Source organism: Neolamprologus brichardi, chromosome 4 (assembly GCF_056152115.1).
Source record: "Neolamprologus brichardi isolate AB-2024 chromosome 4, ASM5615211v1, whole genome shotgun sequence".
Classification (NCBI taxonomy): domain Eukaryota; kingdom Metazoa; phylum Chordata; class Actinopteri; order Cichliformes; family Cichlidae; genus Neolamprologus; species Neolamprologus brichardi.
In genome coordinates this window covers 11,433,648-11,448,014 of record NC_142107.1, presented here as the reverse complement: position 1 = coordinate 11,448,014, position 14,367 = coordinate 11,433,648, and the positions used below count along the sequence as shown (strand labels likewise).

The following is a 14,367-nucleotide window of genomic DNA, read 5'->3' as shown; positions in this document are numbered from 1 at the left end:
GATTCCTAACATGTTGAGCTGTCTGTTGTGATGACCACTTTTTTCTTCTTTTTTAATGTTTTGTTTTCCAGTTTACTGTAAGTATACATAAAACAGTGTTTTTGTCTTGTTTTTAACCCATAACATTTGTAAACTTTTATCCCTTTGGGTTGTGTAAGACAATAAAAAAAAAAAAACACTGTCTGGCAGGTTGCTACCTGTCTTTCAGCCACACCCTTCTGCACAAACACCTCCTCTTCCTGCTTTTCTCTGTTCCCAGTTCTGCTTTTCCCTGCAAGCACTTTACTCATGTTTGATTTACCTTTCTCTTATATTAATAGAAACAGTTGCAATTGTGCAGTCTGAGCCACACAGTTACAGTTTGTTTTTAATCGTATCTGTTTGTGGACTTTGCTTTTTGCTTGATTTTTATTTTTCCCGCCTGTTCCCTGTTTGTGTCTCACTGCTTCCCTCACATCTCCCTCAGCAGCCTTTTCCAGCATTACTTTCGACAAAAGGTGAGAAGTTTGAACTTTTAATTTGAATTTAATATCAGTGTCTCTGATTATATATGCATTAAAGGAGAAGTTGATCACAAAGGTCTAACCTGTAAAGCAGTGCTGTCTGGTTAAATATTAAATTTTATATTTCAGTTTCATTTCTTGGTCATGGATGATTTCGTAAGAAACAAACTGGTTGAATGGGGGCTAAGTGAGTGGGTGGAGAAATTTAAAGGTAAAGTATTAACGTGAATCCCTGATGGGTACAGATATTGATCCTGATGTGATCTGTTGACTCTGAAACAACATCTGATAACATAGATTCTTGAGATTTTTGTCCATACTGCACAAAATGTTTTTAGACATAAAAGCGAGTTAGATTAAAACTGAAGAGCATTCATCTCTTTCACTCATTTAACAAGACTTTCTCAAGCAAGTTGAGAATAATCTTTATCTCTTCAACTTTATCTTTAACTGCAGATAAAGAAATTGATGCAGAAAGTCTGTATGATCTTGATGATGAAGAAATTGATCATGTGATCACAAAAGCTGGACCAAGAGTGAAATTCAAGAAGAACCTCAGGCTGTTAAAGGTAACTAATTTCTGTCATTTCTATTTTAGTGCATAGAGGTTTGAATTATTTAAATACCGTATGTAGTGGAATTTTTGTTAATTCTTCACTAATTTGGATTTAAAATCTTTTGATTGTGGGAATAACAAAACTCAAATCAGGAAACAGTCATTTCTTTTCAATTGAGTTGTTTTCTTGCCTTAAGATTTAGTATCTATATGACAAATGACATTTTTAATACATGTTTAAGTGCTCAATATTGTACACAGCTTTGCACTTTTTATCTGCAGTGTAAACAGGAGCAAGAAGCAGCTGATTTGGCTCAGGTAAGTAATATAATGAATTTCAGACATTTGGGCCAACTGCCTGAGACAAAGTAATGCTCCATCCTCTGGCTGATAGAGACTGAATCTAAAAACTTAATTCATCGGGGGTTGGTTAATATACATTTTAACCTAGCCTAGCAACTGCAACTTGCTGTAGGGGTTCACCGACCGTCTCTACAGGTCAGCGTGACTGAGACTTAATTAGGAAAAAGAATAGTCTCACAGGATGAGATGTTAAGCAGGAATGTAATTATAATCTATTCTTCATCAGTCTGCTGGTTGAATAATTATCTCTATAACTAAATTTCATCCTCAGGTCTTTCCATCCACAAGTGATACAGGTGAGACACATGCATCTTATTTATTGCATCTCATTAATCTGTTTTAAAGGCAGCACTATTTTGTACAATCAAACTTTGAGAGCAACTTTCAATGCTGAGAGAAACTTTTTTTTGTTCTTTCTTTTTTGTTTTTGTCCAATCAGGAAAGAGAAAATCAGATCTTCAAAGTGACGCCAGCAGGTTACGACCACCAGCTAAGCGACAACGTCTGTCTGTGGCGGGATTTGCAGGTATTTACATCTCTTTCTGAACAATTTTACAGTTTAAGCCACTATAGGGTTAAATTTCTGTGCAGGACAATTTTTCCAAAATATAAAATGTCTGCGTGGCAGGAATGAGGCATGACGTGACCACAATTCTACGTTCTCCAACATACTTTTATCTATGGTTGCTGTTCTTATACACTTCCACACATACCCACAACAACGACAACAACAATAATATTACAGGATATTACACCATTCTTAAGCTAGCGAAGAGTGATTACGATGCCGGTGCAGGTGCTTCTGCCTTCCCTGTCGCGACACCGCCGCCCACGCCCCGCCACAGTCAGTTTCTGCTTTGCTGTTAGAAATTACTTTTTCTTTGGGCTGCTATCAAATTTTAACAGTCAGCATGTTGCATGGTATATTAATGTCTGTCGGTAAGTTGTCACATTATGCTCCTGATATACTCTAATTCACACTTTTTGTGAATTTTGTGAACAAAATTTTTTGTTGTTTTTTTTTTTTTTTGTTGTTGTTGTTATGAGACTTTACATTGACTACATGCTAGTTTAGAAGTCCTGCCAAATAGTTCTTTACTTTCATGCCCACAGAATCAGTCATACTGTCTGATGCAAAAAGCATCATGACATTTGCACATGCCAGACTACATCACCAAGACAAACTCTGTGCTTTCTTGAAGTGAGTATTAAGTTTTCATATTTTTTAATGAATGGGTGTCTCAAATCCTTTTGGTTCAATATTCAACCATTTATTTCTAGTGTCAGTCTGTTTGATATGTTGGTTCTTTATCTATTTTTAACCTCCTAGGACCTGGCGTCCACATATGTAGACATCACATTTTGGGTTGTCTAGACCAAAATACTAAATTTTGCTCTACAAGGGCCTGATATCCACTTACGAGGACATTTTACTGTCACTGTTCTATCAAAATTAAAACAAATGTCCCATATGTAGATCCCAATTTTTTTAGAAACAAAAATCAGGTAAAAAGAAAAAATCTGGTAATTCTTTGTTTTTACATTCATCAGGTCCCAATCAGCCCAAATAGCAAAGAGAAATTAAAAATGCATGCCATGAAAGAGTTCGGGTTTTCGGAGGTTAAGTTGTACTTCTGACTAACAACAACAGATGTTCAAACCATACAAATTATAGATGATTTAATGATACTAAAGCATTAAATCATCTATAATTTGTATGGTTTGAACATCTGACTTTTAATGTGTATCCCACTTAGACTTAAAAAAAAATGTCATCCAATAGCTAATAATAGAAACATCAGCACTTTTGCTGACAAACAATGAAGCTATGAACCAAAACAACAATAAACAATGAATAAGTGTATAAAACTGAAACATCTAATGATAATTCTTTGGATATTCTATAATGACATACAGTGGGGCAAAAAAGTATTTAGTCAGCCACCGATTGTGCAAGTTCCCCCACTTAAAATGATGACAGAGGTCAGTAATTTGCACCAGAGGTACACTTCAACTGTGAGAGACAGAATGTGAAAAAAAAATCCATGAATTCACATGGTAGGATTTGTAAAGAATTTATTCGTAAATCAAGGTGGAAAATAAGTATTTGGTCACCTCAAACAAGGAAAATCCCTGGCTCTCACAGACCTGTAACGTCTTCTGTAAGAAGCTTTTCTGTCCCCCACTCGTTACCTGTATGAATGGCACCTGTTTGACCTCATCATCTGTATAAAAGACACCTGTCCACAGCCTCAACCAGTCAGACTCCAAACTCCGCCATGGCCAAGACCAAAGAGCTTTCGAAGGACACCAGGAAAAGAATTGTAGACCTGCACCAGACTGGGAAGAGTGAATCTACAATAGGCAAGCAGCTTGGTGTGAAAAAATCAACTGTGGGAGCAATCATCAGAAAATGGAAGACATACAAGACCACTGATAATCTCCCTCGATCTGGGGCTCCACGCAAGATCTCATCCCGTGGGGTCAAAATGATCATGAGAACGATGAGCAAAGATCCGAGAACCACACGGGGGGACCTGGTGAATGACCTGCAGAGAGCTGGGACCAAAGTAACAAAGGTCCCCATCAGTAACACACTACAACGGCAGGGAATCAAATCCCGCAGTGCCAGAGGTGTTCCGCTGCTGAAGCCAGTGCATGTCCAGGCCCGTCTGAAGTTTGCCAGAGAGCACATGGATGATACAGCAGAGGATTGGGAGAATGTCATGTGGTCAGATGAAACCAAAGTAGAACTTTTTGGTATAAACTCAACTCGTCGTGTTTGGAGGAAGAAGAATACTGAGTTGCATCCCAAGAACACCATACCTACTGTGAAGCATGGGGGTGGAAACATCATGCTATGGGGCTGTTTTTCTGCCAAGGGGACAGGACGACTGATCCGTGTTAAGGACAGAATGAATGGGGCCAAGTATCGTGAGATTTTGAGCCAAAACCTCCTTCCATCAGTGAGAACTTTGAAGATGAAACGAGGCTGGGTCTTCCAACATGACAATGATCCAAAACACACCGCCCGGGCAACAAAGGAGTGGCTCCGTAAGAAGCCTTTGAAAGTCCTGGAGTGGCCTAGCCAGTCTCCAGACCTCAACCCCATAGAAAATCTGTGGCGGGAGTTGAAAGTCCGTGTTGCTCGGCGACAGCCCCAAAACATCACTGCTCTTGAGAAGATCTGCATGGAGGAATGGGCCAAAATACCAGCTACTGTGTGTGCAAACCTGGTAAAGACCTATAGTAAACGTTTGACCTCTGTTATTGCCAACAAAGGTTATGTTACAAAGTATTGAGTTGTATTTTTGTTATTGACCAAATACTTATTTTCCACCCTGATTTACGAATAAATTCTTTACAAATCCTACCATGTGAATTCATGGATTTTTTTTTCACATTCTGTCTCTCACAGTTGAAGTGTACCTCTGGTGCAAATTACTGACCTCTGTCATCATTTTAAGTGGGGGAACTTGCACAATTGGTGGCTGACTAAATACTTTTTTGCCCCACTGTATACTATATACTATAATGACTATCACTATTCTTTTATGCATTAGTGATGTCAAAATATTGTTTTAAACCTTTTGAATTACATTTGAAAATGTTTTCATGAGTGAATCGTTTAACCCAAATTTAAAATCTTGATCAACAGGAAAGAAATCAGTGATTTGGAGACAGACAAGAGGGAGCTGGTTGGTGTCTTTGGTAAAACTGGGGCTGGAAAGAGCTCTTTGATAAATGCCATTATTGAAGAGAAGAATCTTTTACCCTCAGGAAGTATCAATGCCTGCACCTCAGTCATGATTAAATTGGAAGCTAACACCTACAGCTCAAAGTATGAGGCAGAAATTGAGTTCATCACAAAAGAGGTAAATTGAATTATAAAAGTTTCATTTTTACTTAAAACCAAATCATGTGTTACAGTACAGTTCTGGGGCCTTAAGGCTGGGTACATGCCTCAATAAATAATATGTAAAAATGTTATTTTAGGAGTGGAACGATGAGTTGTGGTCATTTCATCAGTTTTTTTGCAAAAATGGAGATCACAAAACGGAAGATAATGAGGATTATCATGATGCTGTGGAAAAGCTGTCAGCAGTGTACGGAGAAGAATGGAAACAAAAGTCTTCTGAAAACCTCATGAAGAGCAAATATTTCAAAGCAATTCCAGAATTTCTCCAATCCAAGAGGAAGATTTTGACATGTGAATCAGTAAGACAAAAACTCTCATATTACATTATATCTATCATATATACAGCAAAATTAATTAAGTAGTTGGCTTTTTCACATGTTAAATTTTTAACGACTTTTAAATTTATTCATAGAAATCCACTACTGAGCACCTTTGGCAAAAAGTGAATCAAAGGGGCCAGAAATTTTAGCAAGTTAATGTCTGACAGTCGGTTGCATCAGGAAAGGCAAAAGGGCGTACAACTCTGTCAATCAAAACATGCTGAGTTACCCGCAGAGGTGCCCCCTTTTAAATAAGGGAGCAGTGTAAAGTAGCTTTTTAATGTCCAATTTGTGGACAACTATACAACATGCCCACATAAAGTTGTTTCTGCTAAGAGCAATACTAGTTATAAATAATATAAAACTTTTCCTAAATAACTTCTTAAATACATTTTAATTGTGGCTGGCAATGATCCTTTTTCTAAATTATCAAATGGTTGATCGTTTTAAACAGTTCAAGAAAGCAACAATTTCCATAGAAATTACCGTTACCCGAATTTCCCCTCAGTACCCCTCAGAGTGGGGGACTGTCTTGGTATAATATAGAACAAGGGGAAGCTACATTATCCCATACTTCTGTGATAGACATACTTGTACACAATCTGATCATTTAAATCTAAACTTTAAAACTAATTACTCAAGCTTTAGTGATCCAGTTTCTTTAATTAATTGTTCTTTTGTCATCTTTTATGTCACTGACTTGTTGATGGTTTTTGTAAAGCACTTGCATTGAGGACTGAAATTAAACTGCACTACTTTACTTTTGTTTTTTATTGCAGGCTAATGAACTCTGTGCAAAAGTTGTCAAGTACACACGAAGTGATTCAAAACAAGAAGAAGGCAATGAAGGAAAAAAGTGGTTTTGGCCACTAGTGAAGTGTGTGACTGTCAGGGTGCCAAACAAGTCTCTTCTCCAGCATGTCACACTTGTGGACCTTCCTGGAAATGGTGACTGTAACAAGAGCAGAGATCAGATGTGGAAAGGGGTAATTCATATCTACTGCTCTTTGCTTATACTGTGTTCTTGTGCAAACAGTAATGTCATCTTTTGATGAAGCATTGAGACATGTTATTCTCCTTTCAGATACTTGGAAATTGTTCTACTGTGTGGATTGTGACTGAAATTAATCGAGCAGCATCAGAGAAAGAGGCCTGGGAGATCCTGGAAAGTGTCAGTAGTCTGATTGGAAATAGTGGCAAATGTCAGCAAATTCATTTTATCTGCACCAAGTCTGATCTTCTTGATGATTCAGATGATCTGTAAGTTAATGTTGCATGATGATCAACTTTTTGTAATGAATGCAGAACATTTGGGTCAAAAGGAGCCTCAGATGCTGAGACAATTTTATAAACTTTACTAAATAAGGTGGAGTGAGTAATGAACAGAGAATTGCCTGGTCAGAAGGAAATTGAGTTATTTAAGAGAGATGCAGACAAGGGTTTGGAACAGCAAGAGGGGCTGAAGAATAAAACAGGAGTAGAAGGAGAAAGAGATGCAATGATGGGATCATGGTAGCTTTATGTATGGGTACAAAATCTATGAGATTATAGGAAACTTCCTAACAAATCATGGTCCAACGAGAACCTGCTGACATGTCTCATAATGCTTTAAGATTATAACAATAATAATAGTGTGCAAAAGCCACCTAGGCAAAGCTCAGCTTGGTCACAAAAGGAGTCTCCCACAACTCCACCTAAAAGCCAAAACCACACAACCTCCTGCAAACTGATGATGGTGGACAGAACATATACATATATATATATTTCTTTTAGTTCATCAGCTGAAGTCCATGATCTAATCACTGAAAGAAACGTGCAAGCCACGGATGCAATAAAGAAAGAATTCAACAAGCGAAGCAAAATTAGGGTGAGTTTTGTAGCCTGACAGAAAATCTAATGCAAAGACTCTCCACAGTTGCAAGAATGCTTTAAAATCAAATCACATTTTCCCTAGAAACACTTCCCTGATGACAGTTTCAAAGTGTTCACAGTGAGCTCCAAAGAGTTCCTAAAACAAAACTACTTAAGTCCAGAAGAAACTGGTAGGTGAAGTCTCCTTCTAAATAACTGAAATGTATAGGGGGCCAGAAGTGACCAAATTGATTAACTAAATATACCATATATTTAAAACATGTAATAAATTATTTATTCAAACGTTTATTTAATTAATTATATATTTGATCAGCTAATTATTGACACATTTAATTAATTATTTAATTATGTATTTCTTACATTTATTTTGGCACTCTTGGCCCTGGCACTGTCTTCATGAATTTTATTTTAGCTGTCAGTCTCACCCATCAACTTTAGGGGGCGGGGCTAATGCTGTTCGAGTCAAAACCATAGCTGTGGCCTGGTGACTACTCTTTAAGTGGGCGTTTCTCTGCGCCAACAAGGACATGTAAAAACTAACTGAGCTGTACTTTGAAAAACCCAGTTTGTGTGTCACCAAATACACTTTAAATATTTTTTTAGCCAAGAATGTAATGTTTTAATCTTCAGATATCTGGTTGGTGTGTCAAGATAGAGCCTATTTGCAAAAGTGCTTCGATGATTTGAAAAATGTCTGTCCAGCCCAGTCTCATGACAAAGCGTGTGATAGGCTGCTCGCAAGTGCTCGAGCTGTTATACCGCTGACAAAACTCAGGTCCTGGTGCACAACTGTCATAACTCCAGCTGACTGGAGGTTGAACACCAACTTCCTTTACTGAAGGAACTCAACTTCTTTATATCTATCGGGTCTTTTTACTCCTGATGTTCCTATGTGCCACACTTGTTTCAGTCGCCAATTCTGAATTAAAACTAACATTAAAATAATGTTTAAGGAGGAGAGAGAGCAAATAAATCTGATGAACTTTGACTTTGACATTCAATAATCAGTGTCACCAGTGCATAAACGCATAATCTTTTTTAAAAGAGATAACGGCGTTGGTGTTTCCCTCATATATTAACTGTCAGGTTTAAGTGTACCAGGCTTGTTAGACACTTTGAAACATACAGACTTCACAATGTTCAACTAATATTTTCATCGTGAATATTAACCATGAAGGTAAACAAGCAGTCCAGCTGCTGTCTTTTAGCCCTGTATACCAAGAGCAAGATCGGCATATCCAGGATATTTTTCAGTGTTCTGGAATCACTGACCCTAACACTGGGACCAGGATAAATGCTCACACGAAGCTGGTTGTCAGCTCTCTAAATTAACCCAGGGTTACCCAGGGCAGGCACAAAGTGTTGGCAGCATCAAATTAATCTAACGATCATATACGCCAGGGGTCATATCGATATTCTTTTACAGAAAATCATCTTTATCAGACTATTTGAAAGACTTGAGAGCTAAAACTTTAAAACTTTAATCAGAGCCAATCAGATTTGCTCAGTTGTAAATGAAACAGTGAAGTAAACATGACCTGACAGACAGAACCAGAATAAATTATGTCTGCTGTTTAACCTCCACTGAGAGCTAAAACTCATCGGAGGTATTAAAGCTGTGTGCCGGTGATTCGATATCAGCTGCTGATAAAGTGGGTTCGCCTATGAGGTGCTCTGTAGTTTTATAAGTGTCCTTCACTCTCCGTAAAAACAGTTTTACAGAGAAACAAGGGAAACAAGCTCCAGCAGCTCTGCGCTCAGGGAAAAAAAATACATTTGATTATCTTGTGCAGAATATTGCTCCGACATTACGTTATATATAAAGCAAGTTATATAAAGCAACAGTGCCCACGTTAAACTGTGACGATAACCAGGTAACTTTTGCAAACATATTCTATGTTGACATCCTGACCTGATACGTGAAGATTACGCCATTGAATTCTCAGATAAAATAATATTAAAAGTACAGTTTATGACAGAAAAACTGGGTATTTTGAAACTTTGCTTACAGTTTAGAGCGCCACCACCATTGCCGCTTGTGTTTTGAAATGCATTCTGGGATACCTGGCTGCCCCAAGTCCACACTATCACCACTTCATAGCAGTCAATTATTTAGGATCGACCTGTCTTGACTTACTTTGCACTGCAACCATTCAGATGTTAGACAAGCAGCAGTTGCAGTGTTAACCCCGCCCCCTGACTTTGATGGGTGAGGCTGACAGATAAAATAAATTCATGAAGACAGAGGCAGGGCCAAGAGTGCCAAAATGAATTAAATAAATACATCATTAAATAATTAATTAAATATGTCATTAATAAAATAAAATTTGAAATAAATAAATGCTTTAAATGTAATGAATGGACATTTAATTGATTATTGAAATATTTATTTAATTAATTCCAATTTTAATTAAATAATGAAACATATATTTAATTATTTAATTGCATTTTTAATTCATTCATTTTGATAATCCTGGTCCTCCACAGGATTGCGCTTGTTTTTTTAGTTTGCCTTGACTAAAAGAAGAATTATTTAATTTCAAATAAGTACGTAATGTAAAATTGTAACATTGAAATTTATTTTACAGAAATAGCCAAACTTCAGAGATTTTTGCAAGATCTCAATGACTGTCACTCAGAGACAGTAAACTATGTGAATCGAGCTCAAGGGATTCTGTCTTTGATTCAAGGCGCCAACTCGAGAGGAGTGGTAAGGTCAAGTAAAAGATACACAACAACATTCTCTTACATGTTGGGATTTATCAATTGTGTTTCTGTGTCTGATTTTGGTTTTGCTATGCTATGTATATTCAATTATGAGTTATTAATTTGTTGACTGATTCATAAGGTTTTGATGCTCCATTTTGGCTTCTCAGGTCCTTATTACAGGAGAGTGGCTTTTAAAACCAACTGAATTTCATTAATCTTTTTAAAAAACCCAACAAGTGGTTTTCATGGTTTTATTCCTTCAAATGTTTTTCAGGATAGTAAAAAAGGAGAGGTGTGTGAAGAACTTGAGAGAAACATGAAAGTCCAACTTGATAATGTCAGAAAAGAAATGGAAGACACCTGTAGGGCTTTTGAAAGATGTCTTGATGATGGTGTTAAGAAATCCTTCTTATATCATGTATGTTTTTTAATCATAGTTAAAATACATACAGATTTTACATGACAATGTAAAATGCAATAATTCTGAGTTTTCTTTTGTGTTTCAGGGAAAGAATGGTGGTGCTCTTTACAATTTACGGAAGTGTGTCGTTGAGAATGGTGGCATCTACAAACCAAAAAAAGGGAAACCAATTAACCTTAATATGAAGTTGGCTTCATGTCTGACTGACAGCATTGGTGCAGAATTCAGAAAGACCTTTCCGTAATAATAAATTTAAAAAAAACATGTCGCATAATGTTATCCAGGATATGTAATTCATAACATATAAACTTGCCAATTCTGTCATTATAAACCGTAATGTTTACTTGTTTTAGAAATGAAGTAAAATGTGGAGCATTCAACAGAGTCATCAATACATTTTCACTTAACACTGATTCTCTGATTGAAAAGTACAAAAATGCTGAACTACAGCTCAGATTCCTCAAGACAGAGGTAAGAGATGAGACTTTCTTATACATTAGCCCATTGATAAACAATAAGTAAAGTTCATCTATACTTCATGTTTTTCTCTCAGGAAGAAAAGATTAAGGCTAAATTAAACAGAATCATCTGGGAACAGAAGAAAAAAGTCTACAGCAGTCTGGCAGATACAATTGAGAACATTGTGGAAGAAGGCTACAAGAGTAAGAAATAAGATCAGAGCTTCACAACTTATCACTTAAACAGATATTTATGTTTGTTATTATTCAGCATACAAAGTCTGAAGAGTTTTCTGTCTTTTTGTAGAGGCTTTAGCATTTACAGGGGAAGACACACTGTACAACATGAGGGAGACTATTGAGAACCATGTGCACTCAAAGAAGGACATGTTTGAGCAGGCAAAAAATACCATGTTGGAGAAGTTGCATGATTTGATGGTTTGTCATGTTTTATGAAGAATTATGATGAAAATATTTTGTCATAACTCACCTGAAGGCTTTTTCTGTATTTAACTGGAATAGACTTTTACAGAAATGTATGTTTCCATTTATATTTTTAATCCAGTCTGAGAACCTTCTAAATACAACTTTAACACAATATCTTGGTCTGTGGTAAGTGATGAAAAACTTTAAATTTTTAAATTAGGTAGACGTCTTGGGGACTCTGGAGAAAACTATGAAAGAATCTATTGGACTTTCATTCAAGGCTGAAGAGTGCTTACTCCCAGGTAAACAGGACTGTTTGATGTAATTACATTGGTTCAAATTGTTTGCCTTTCCTCTTTATCTTTGCAATCTTGCAGCTGATAACAATAAGGGTGTCTATTTCTCTATTTTTAAAATTAATTCATTACTCATTTAGTCACACATTTACGTATGTGTGTCACTCTGGGAGGAAACAATTCAAAAAATGTTTTGTTTTTCAGATGTTTCAACAGAGCTTAAGATGGTGAAGAAACATTATGATCTACTTGTAGGCACTCCAGATGATGAAATATAACTGGGTAAATCCTAAGATTTTATCTTCAGTATGAAATTATTGTTGTTAATTTTAAAAAAATATGTCAGTGTTTTTGTCTTTAATAGACAATAGATTCTGTTTGCTTGCTTTGGCTCTGATGGAGGCGGACACATCTCTCTCCCTCTCCCTCCCTTATCTTTCCTGCTTGGCTTCTTGTGTCTTATATCTGGTCGTGTCTATCTCTAACCCCAGAAGAGCCTCTCAGTCCTGATCTCTAATACCTAAAGAAGAACTATGAATTTGATCAACTGATCCCTAAATGCAATTGACACTCACTTCTCGATGAAAAGCCTGGGTTCGGGAGAGTTCAACTGTCCTGGAGGGACATTCCCTGCCGGATACACGATGGCAAGAGAAGTGGCATGTCATGTGCCTGGCGGGACTTTTGACTGAGGACATTGAAGACATATTCCTATTTGGAATCATTATAACAGGATTCTTGCTGATCGGAGATGGCTTGGCCCTGGTTTATTGGAAATTGAAGAAAGCACTGACAGCTGTTATAAACCCCAGAAGGCTACCCGCTATGATCAAAGCTATGGGTAGAGCTGTGAGTAGTCAGAACAACTGTAAAATTCTGATTTCCTGCAAAGGCTGTGGACTATTGACTTTTGCTTAACTAGGTGAAAGGACAGTCTCTCAAGCTGAACACAGGATACACATACACATGCACGCACACACACACACACACACACACACACAAGTACACTGACACGCACTCACCTACCCTCACCCATCCCAAACTCCTCCAATGCATGTCATGTGCTTACGTGGTGTACATGTGAATATCCATGTGCTTTTTTTGTTCTAAGGTGTTTTTTTACTGTCCTCAAACTGGTCTCCCAGTTAGGAGCCCGGTTTAAGTCTTTTTTTTTTGTCTCCTCTTGTCCCTGATGTGTGTACCTTCACTGATTTTCCTTATGGCATGGTTATGTCTGCATTACAATTTCTGGAACTATGAAATCACTATAATAGTGTAGAAATGTGTATTTAAACACCGTTACATTGACAGAAATTGGAGTTTCTATGGTTTGACCCATCTGTGATAGAAGTGAGCTGTATGTGGCCTACGATGAAAAATAAGTTTTACATCCTGTGAGGCCTTAAGCCTTGTTATTATTTGGTGGGCCTGTTTTAATTTCTTTTGTTCAGGTCATCATTAGTGGCTCCTCCTATCCATTATGAGACAAGGAATTCACCTGTTTGGGAACCTATGTAAGGTGATATACTTTTAAGATGGCGGCCACCCTCCCCCTCCTCTCAGAAGGCTGGTGCTTTTCTGGCACCCAATTTATTTATTTATTTATTTTTCCTGCTTTTGTGGCTTTTGCGGTTATTTCTAGTTTCAGTCACTTGTAGTTAGGTTATAGGTAAGCACATAGTTGTTGTTGTTTTTTCTACTTTACCTCTGTTTGTGCTTAATAAATGAATATGGTAAAATTATTCGTGTGGAATTCCCTTCTTTGTTATGTCCCTAACAAGCTGTGCATATTAATACTACTACTACTACTACTAATAATAATAATAATGATGATGATGATGATAATAATAATTCATTTTATTTGAAGGTGCCTTTCTAAAACCCAAGGTCACCTTACAAGGAGAAAAATATAAACATGGATAAAGATCAATAAAACAGTAGATTAAAATAGATTAAAATTCATTAAAATACAACCCCCCCCCCCCCCCCCCCCACACACACACACACACACACACACACACACACACAAATAAAAAAGCAACCAAGATTTGACAACAAGTAAAATCTGACTTAAATAAGGGAAGGGAATCTATTTTTCTTATAACTGGAGGAAGTGAGTTCCAGAGCCAAGGAGCAGAGCGACTGAAAGCTCTGTTTCCCATTGTGAGTGATAAGACCAGCAGAAGGAACAACAAGATGAATGGCAGATGAAGATCTGAGAGAGCGGGAAACAGTGGTGATATGAAGCAGATCACAAAGATAAGGAGTGGCAAGGTTATGGATGCACTTAAATGTGAGAACTAAACTTTTAAACTTTATCCTAGCTTGTATGGGTAACCAGTGAAGCTGTTGAAAAATTGGGGCGATATGGTCTCTTAAGTGAGTATGAGTTATGACCCGAGCTGCAGGATTCTGATGAAGTTGAAGTTTATGGAGGGACTTATTGGAGAGACCAAAGAAGAGGGAGTTGCAATAATCAATCAGAGAAGTAATAAGACTATGGACAAGGATGGCAGCAGCATGG

The 14,367-nt window shown here is 37.2% G+C and overlaps 1 protein-coding gene across 2 annotated transcripts; it reads left to right on the top strand.

The window, feature by feature from the left end:
• Positions 1–307: 307 nt before the first annotated feature.
• Positions 308–13,469, top strand: LOC102782834 (nuclear GTPase SLIP-GC-like). 2 transcript variants are annotated; one of them, XM_035908069.2, is made up of 22 exons: positions 308–497; positions 633–714; positions 960–1,072; positions 1,342–1,377; positions 1,694–1,718; positions 1,862–1,948; positions 2,536–2,623; positions 5,081–5,297; positions 5,419–5,640; positions 6,441–6,647; positions 6,746–6,921; positions 7,435–7,528; positions 7,616–7,703; positions 10,122–10,243; positions 10,517–10,660; positions 10,749–10,903; positions 11,017–11,134; positions 11,217–11,325; positions 11,429–11,559; positions 11,768–11,849; positions 12,048–12,125; positions 12,335–13,469. In XM_035908069.2, exons 2-21 carry the CDS (start codon positions 648–650, stop codon positions 12,119–12,121), a joined length of 2,355 nt encoding a protein of 784 aa, XP_035763962.2. In that variant the 5' UTR covers positions 308–497; positions 633–647; the 3' UTR covers positions 12,122–12,125; positions 12,335–13,469. The 2 variants fall into 2 exon arrangements, with proteins under 2 accessions (XP_035763962.2, XP_087695929.1); XM_087839803.1 differs by lacking the exons at positions 308–497; positions 633–714 and having other exon boundaries at positions 978–1,072.
• Positions 13,470–14,367: the final 898 nt, after the last annotated feature.

Bases quoted from the DNA above. Each gene is read 5' to 3' on its own strand.
- LOC102782834 (XM_035908069.2), top strand. From the start codon at position 648: ATGGATGATTTCGTAAGAAACAAACTGGTTGAATGGGGGCTAAGTGAG. The intron at 1,719-1,861 runs GTGAGACACATG...TTGTCCAATCAG, and splicing joins TCCATCCACAAGTGATACAG to GAAAGAGAAAATCAGATCTT. The intron at 1,949-2,535 runs GTATTTACATCT...TCATGCCCACAG, and splicing joins GTCTGTGGCGGGATTTGCAG to AATCAGTCATACTGTCTGAT.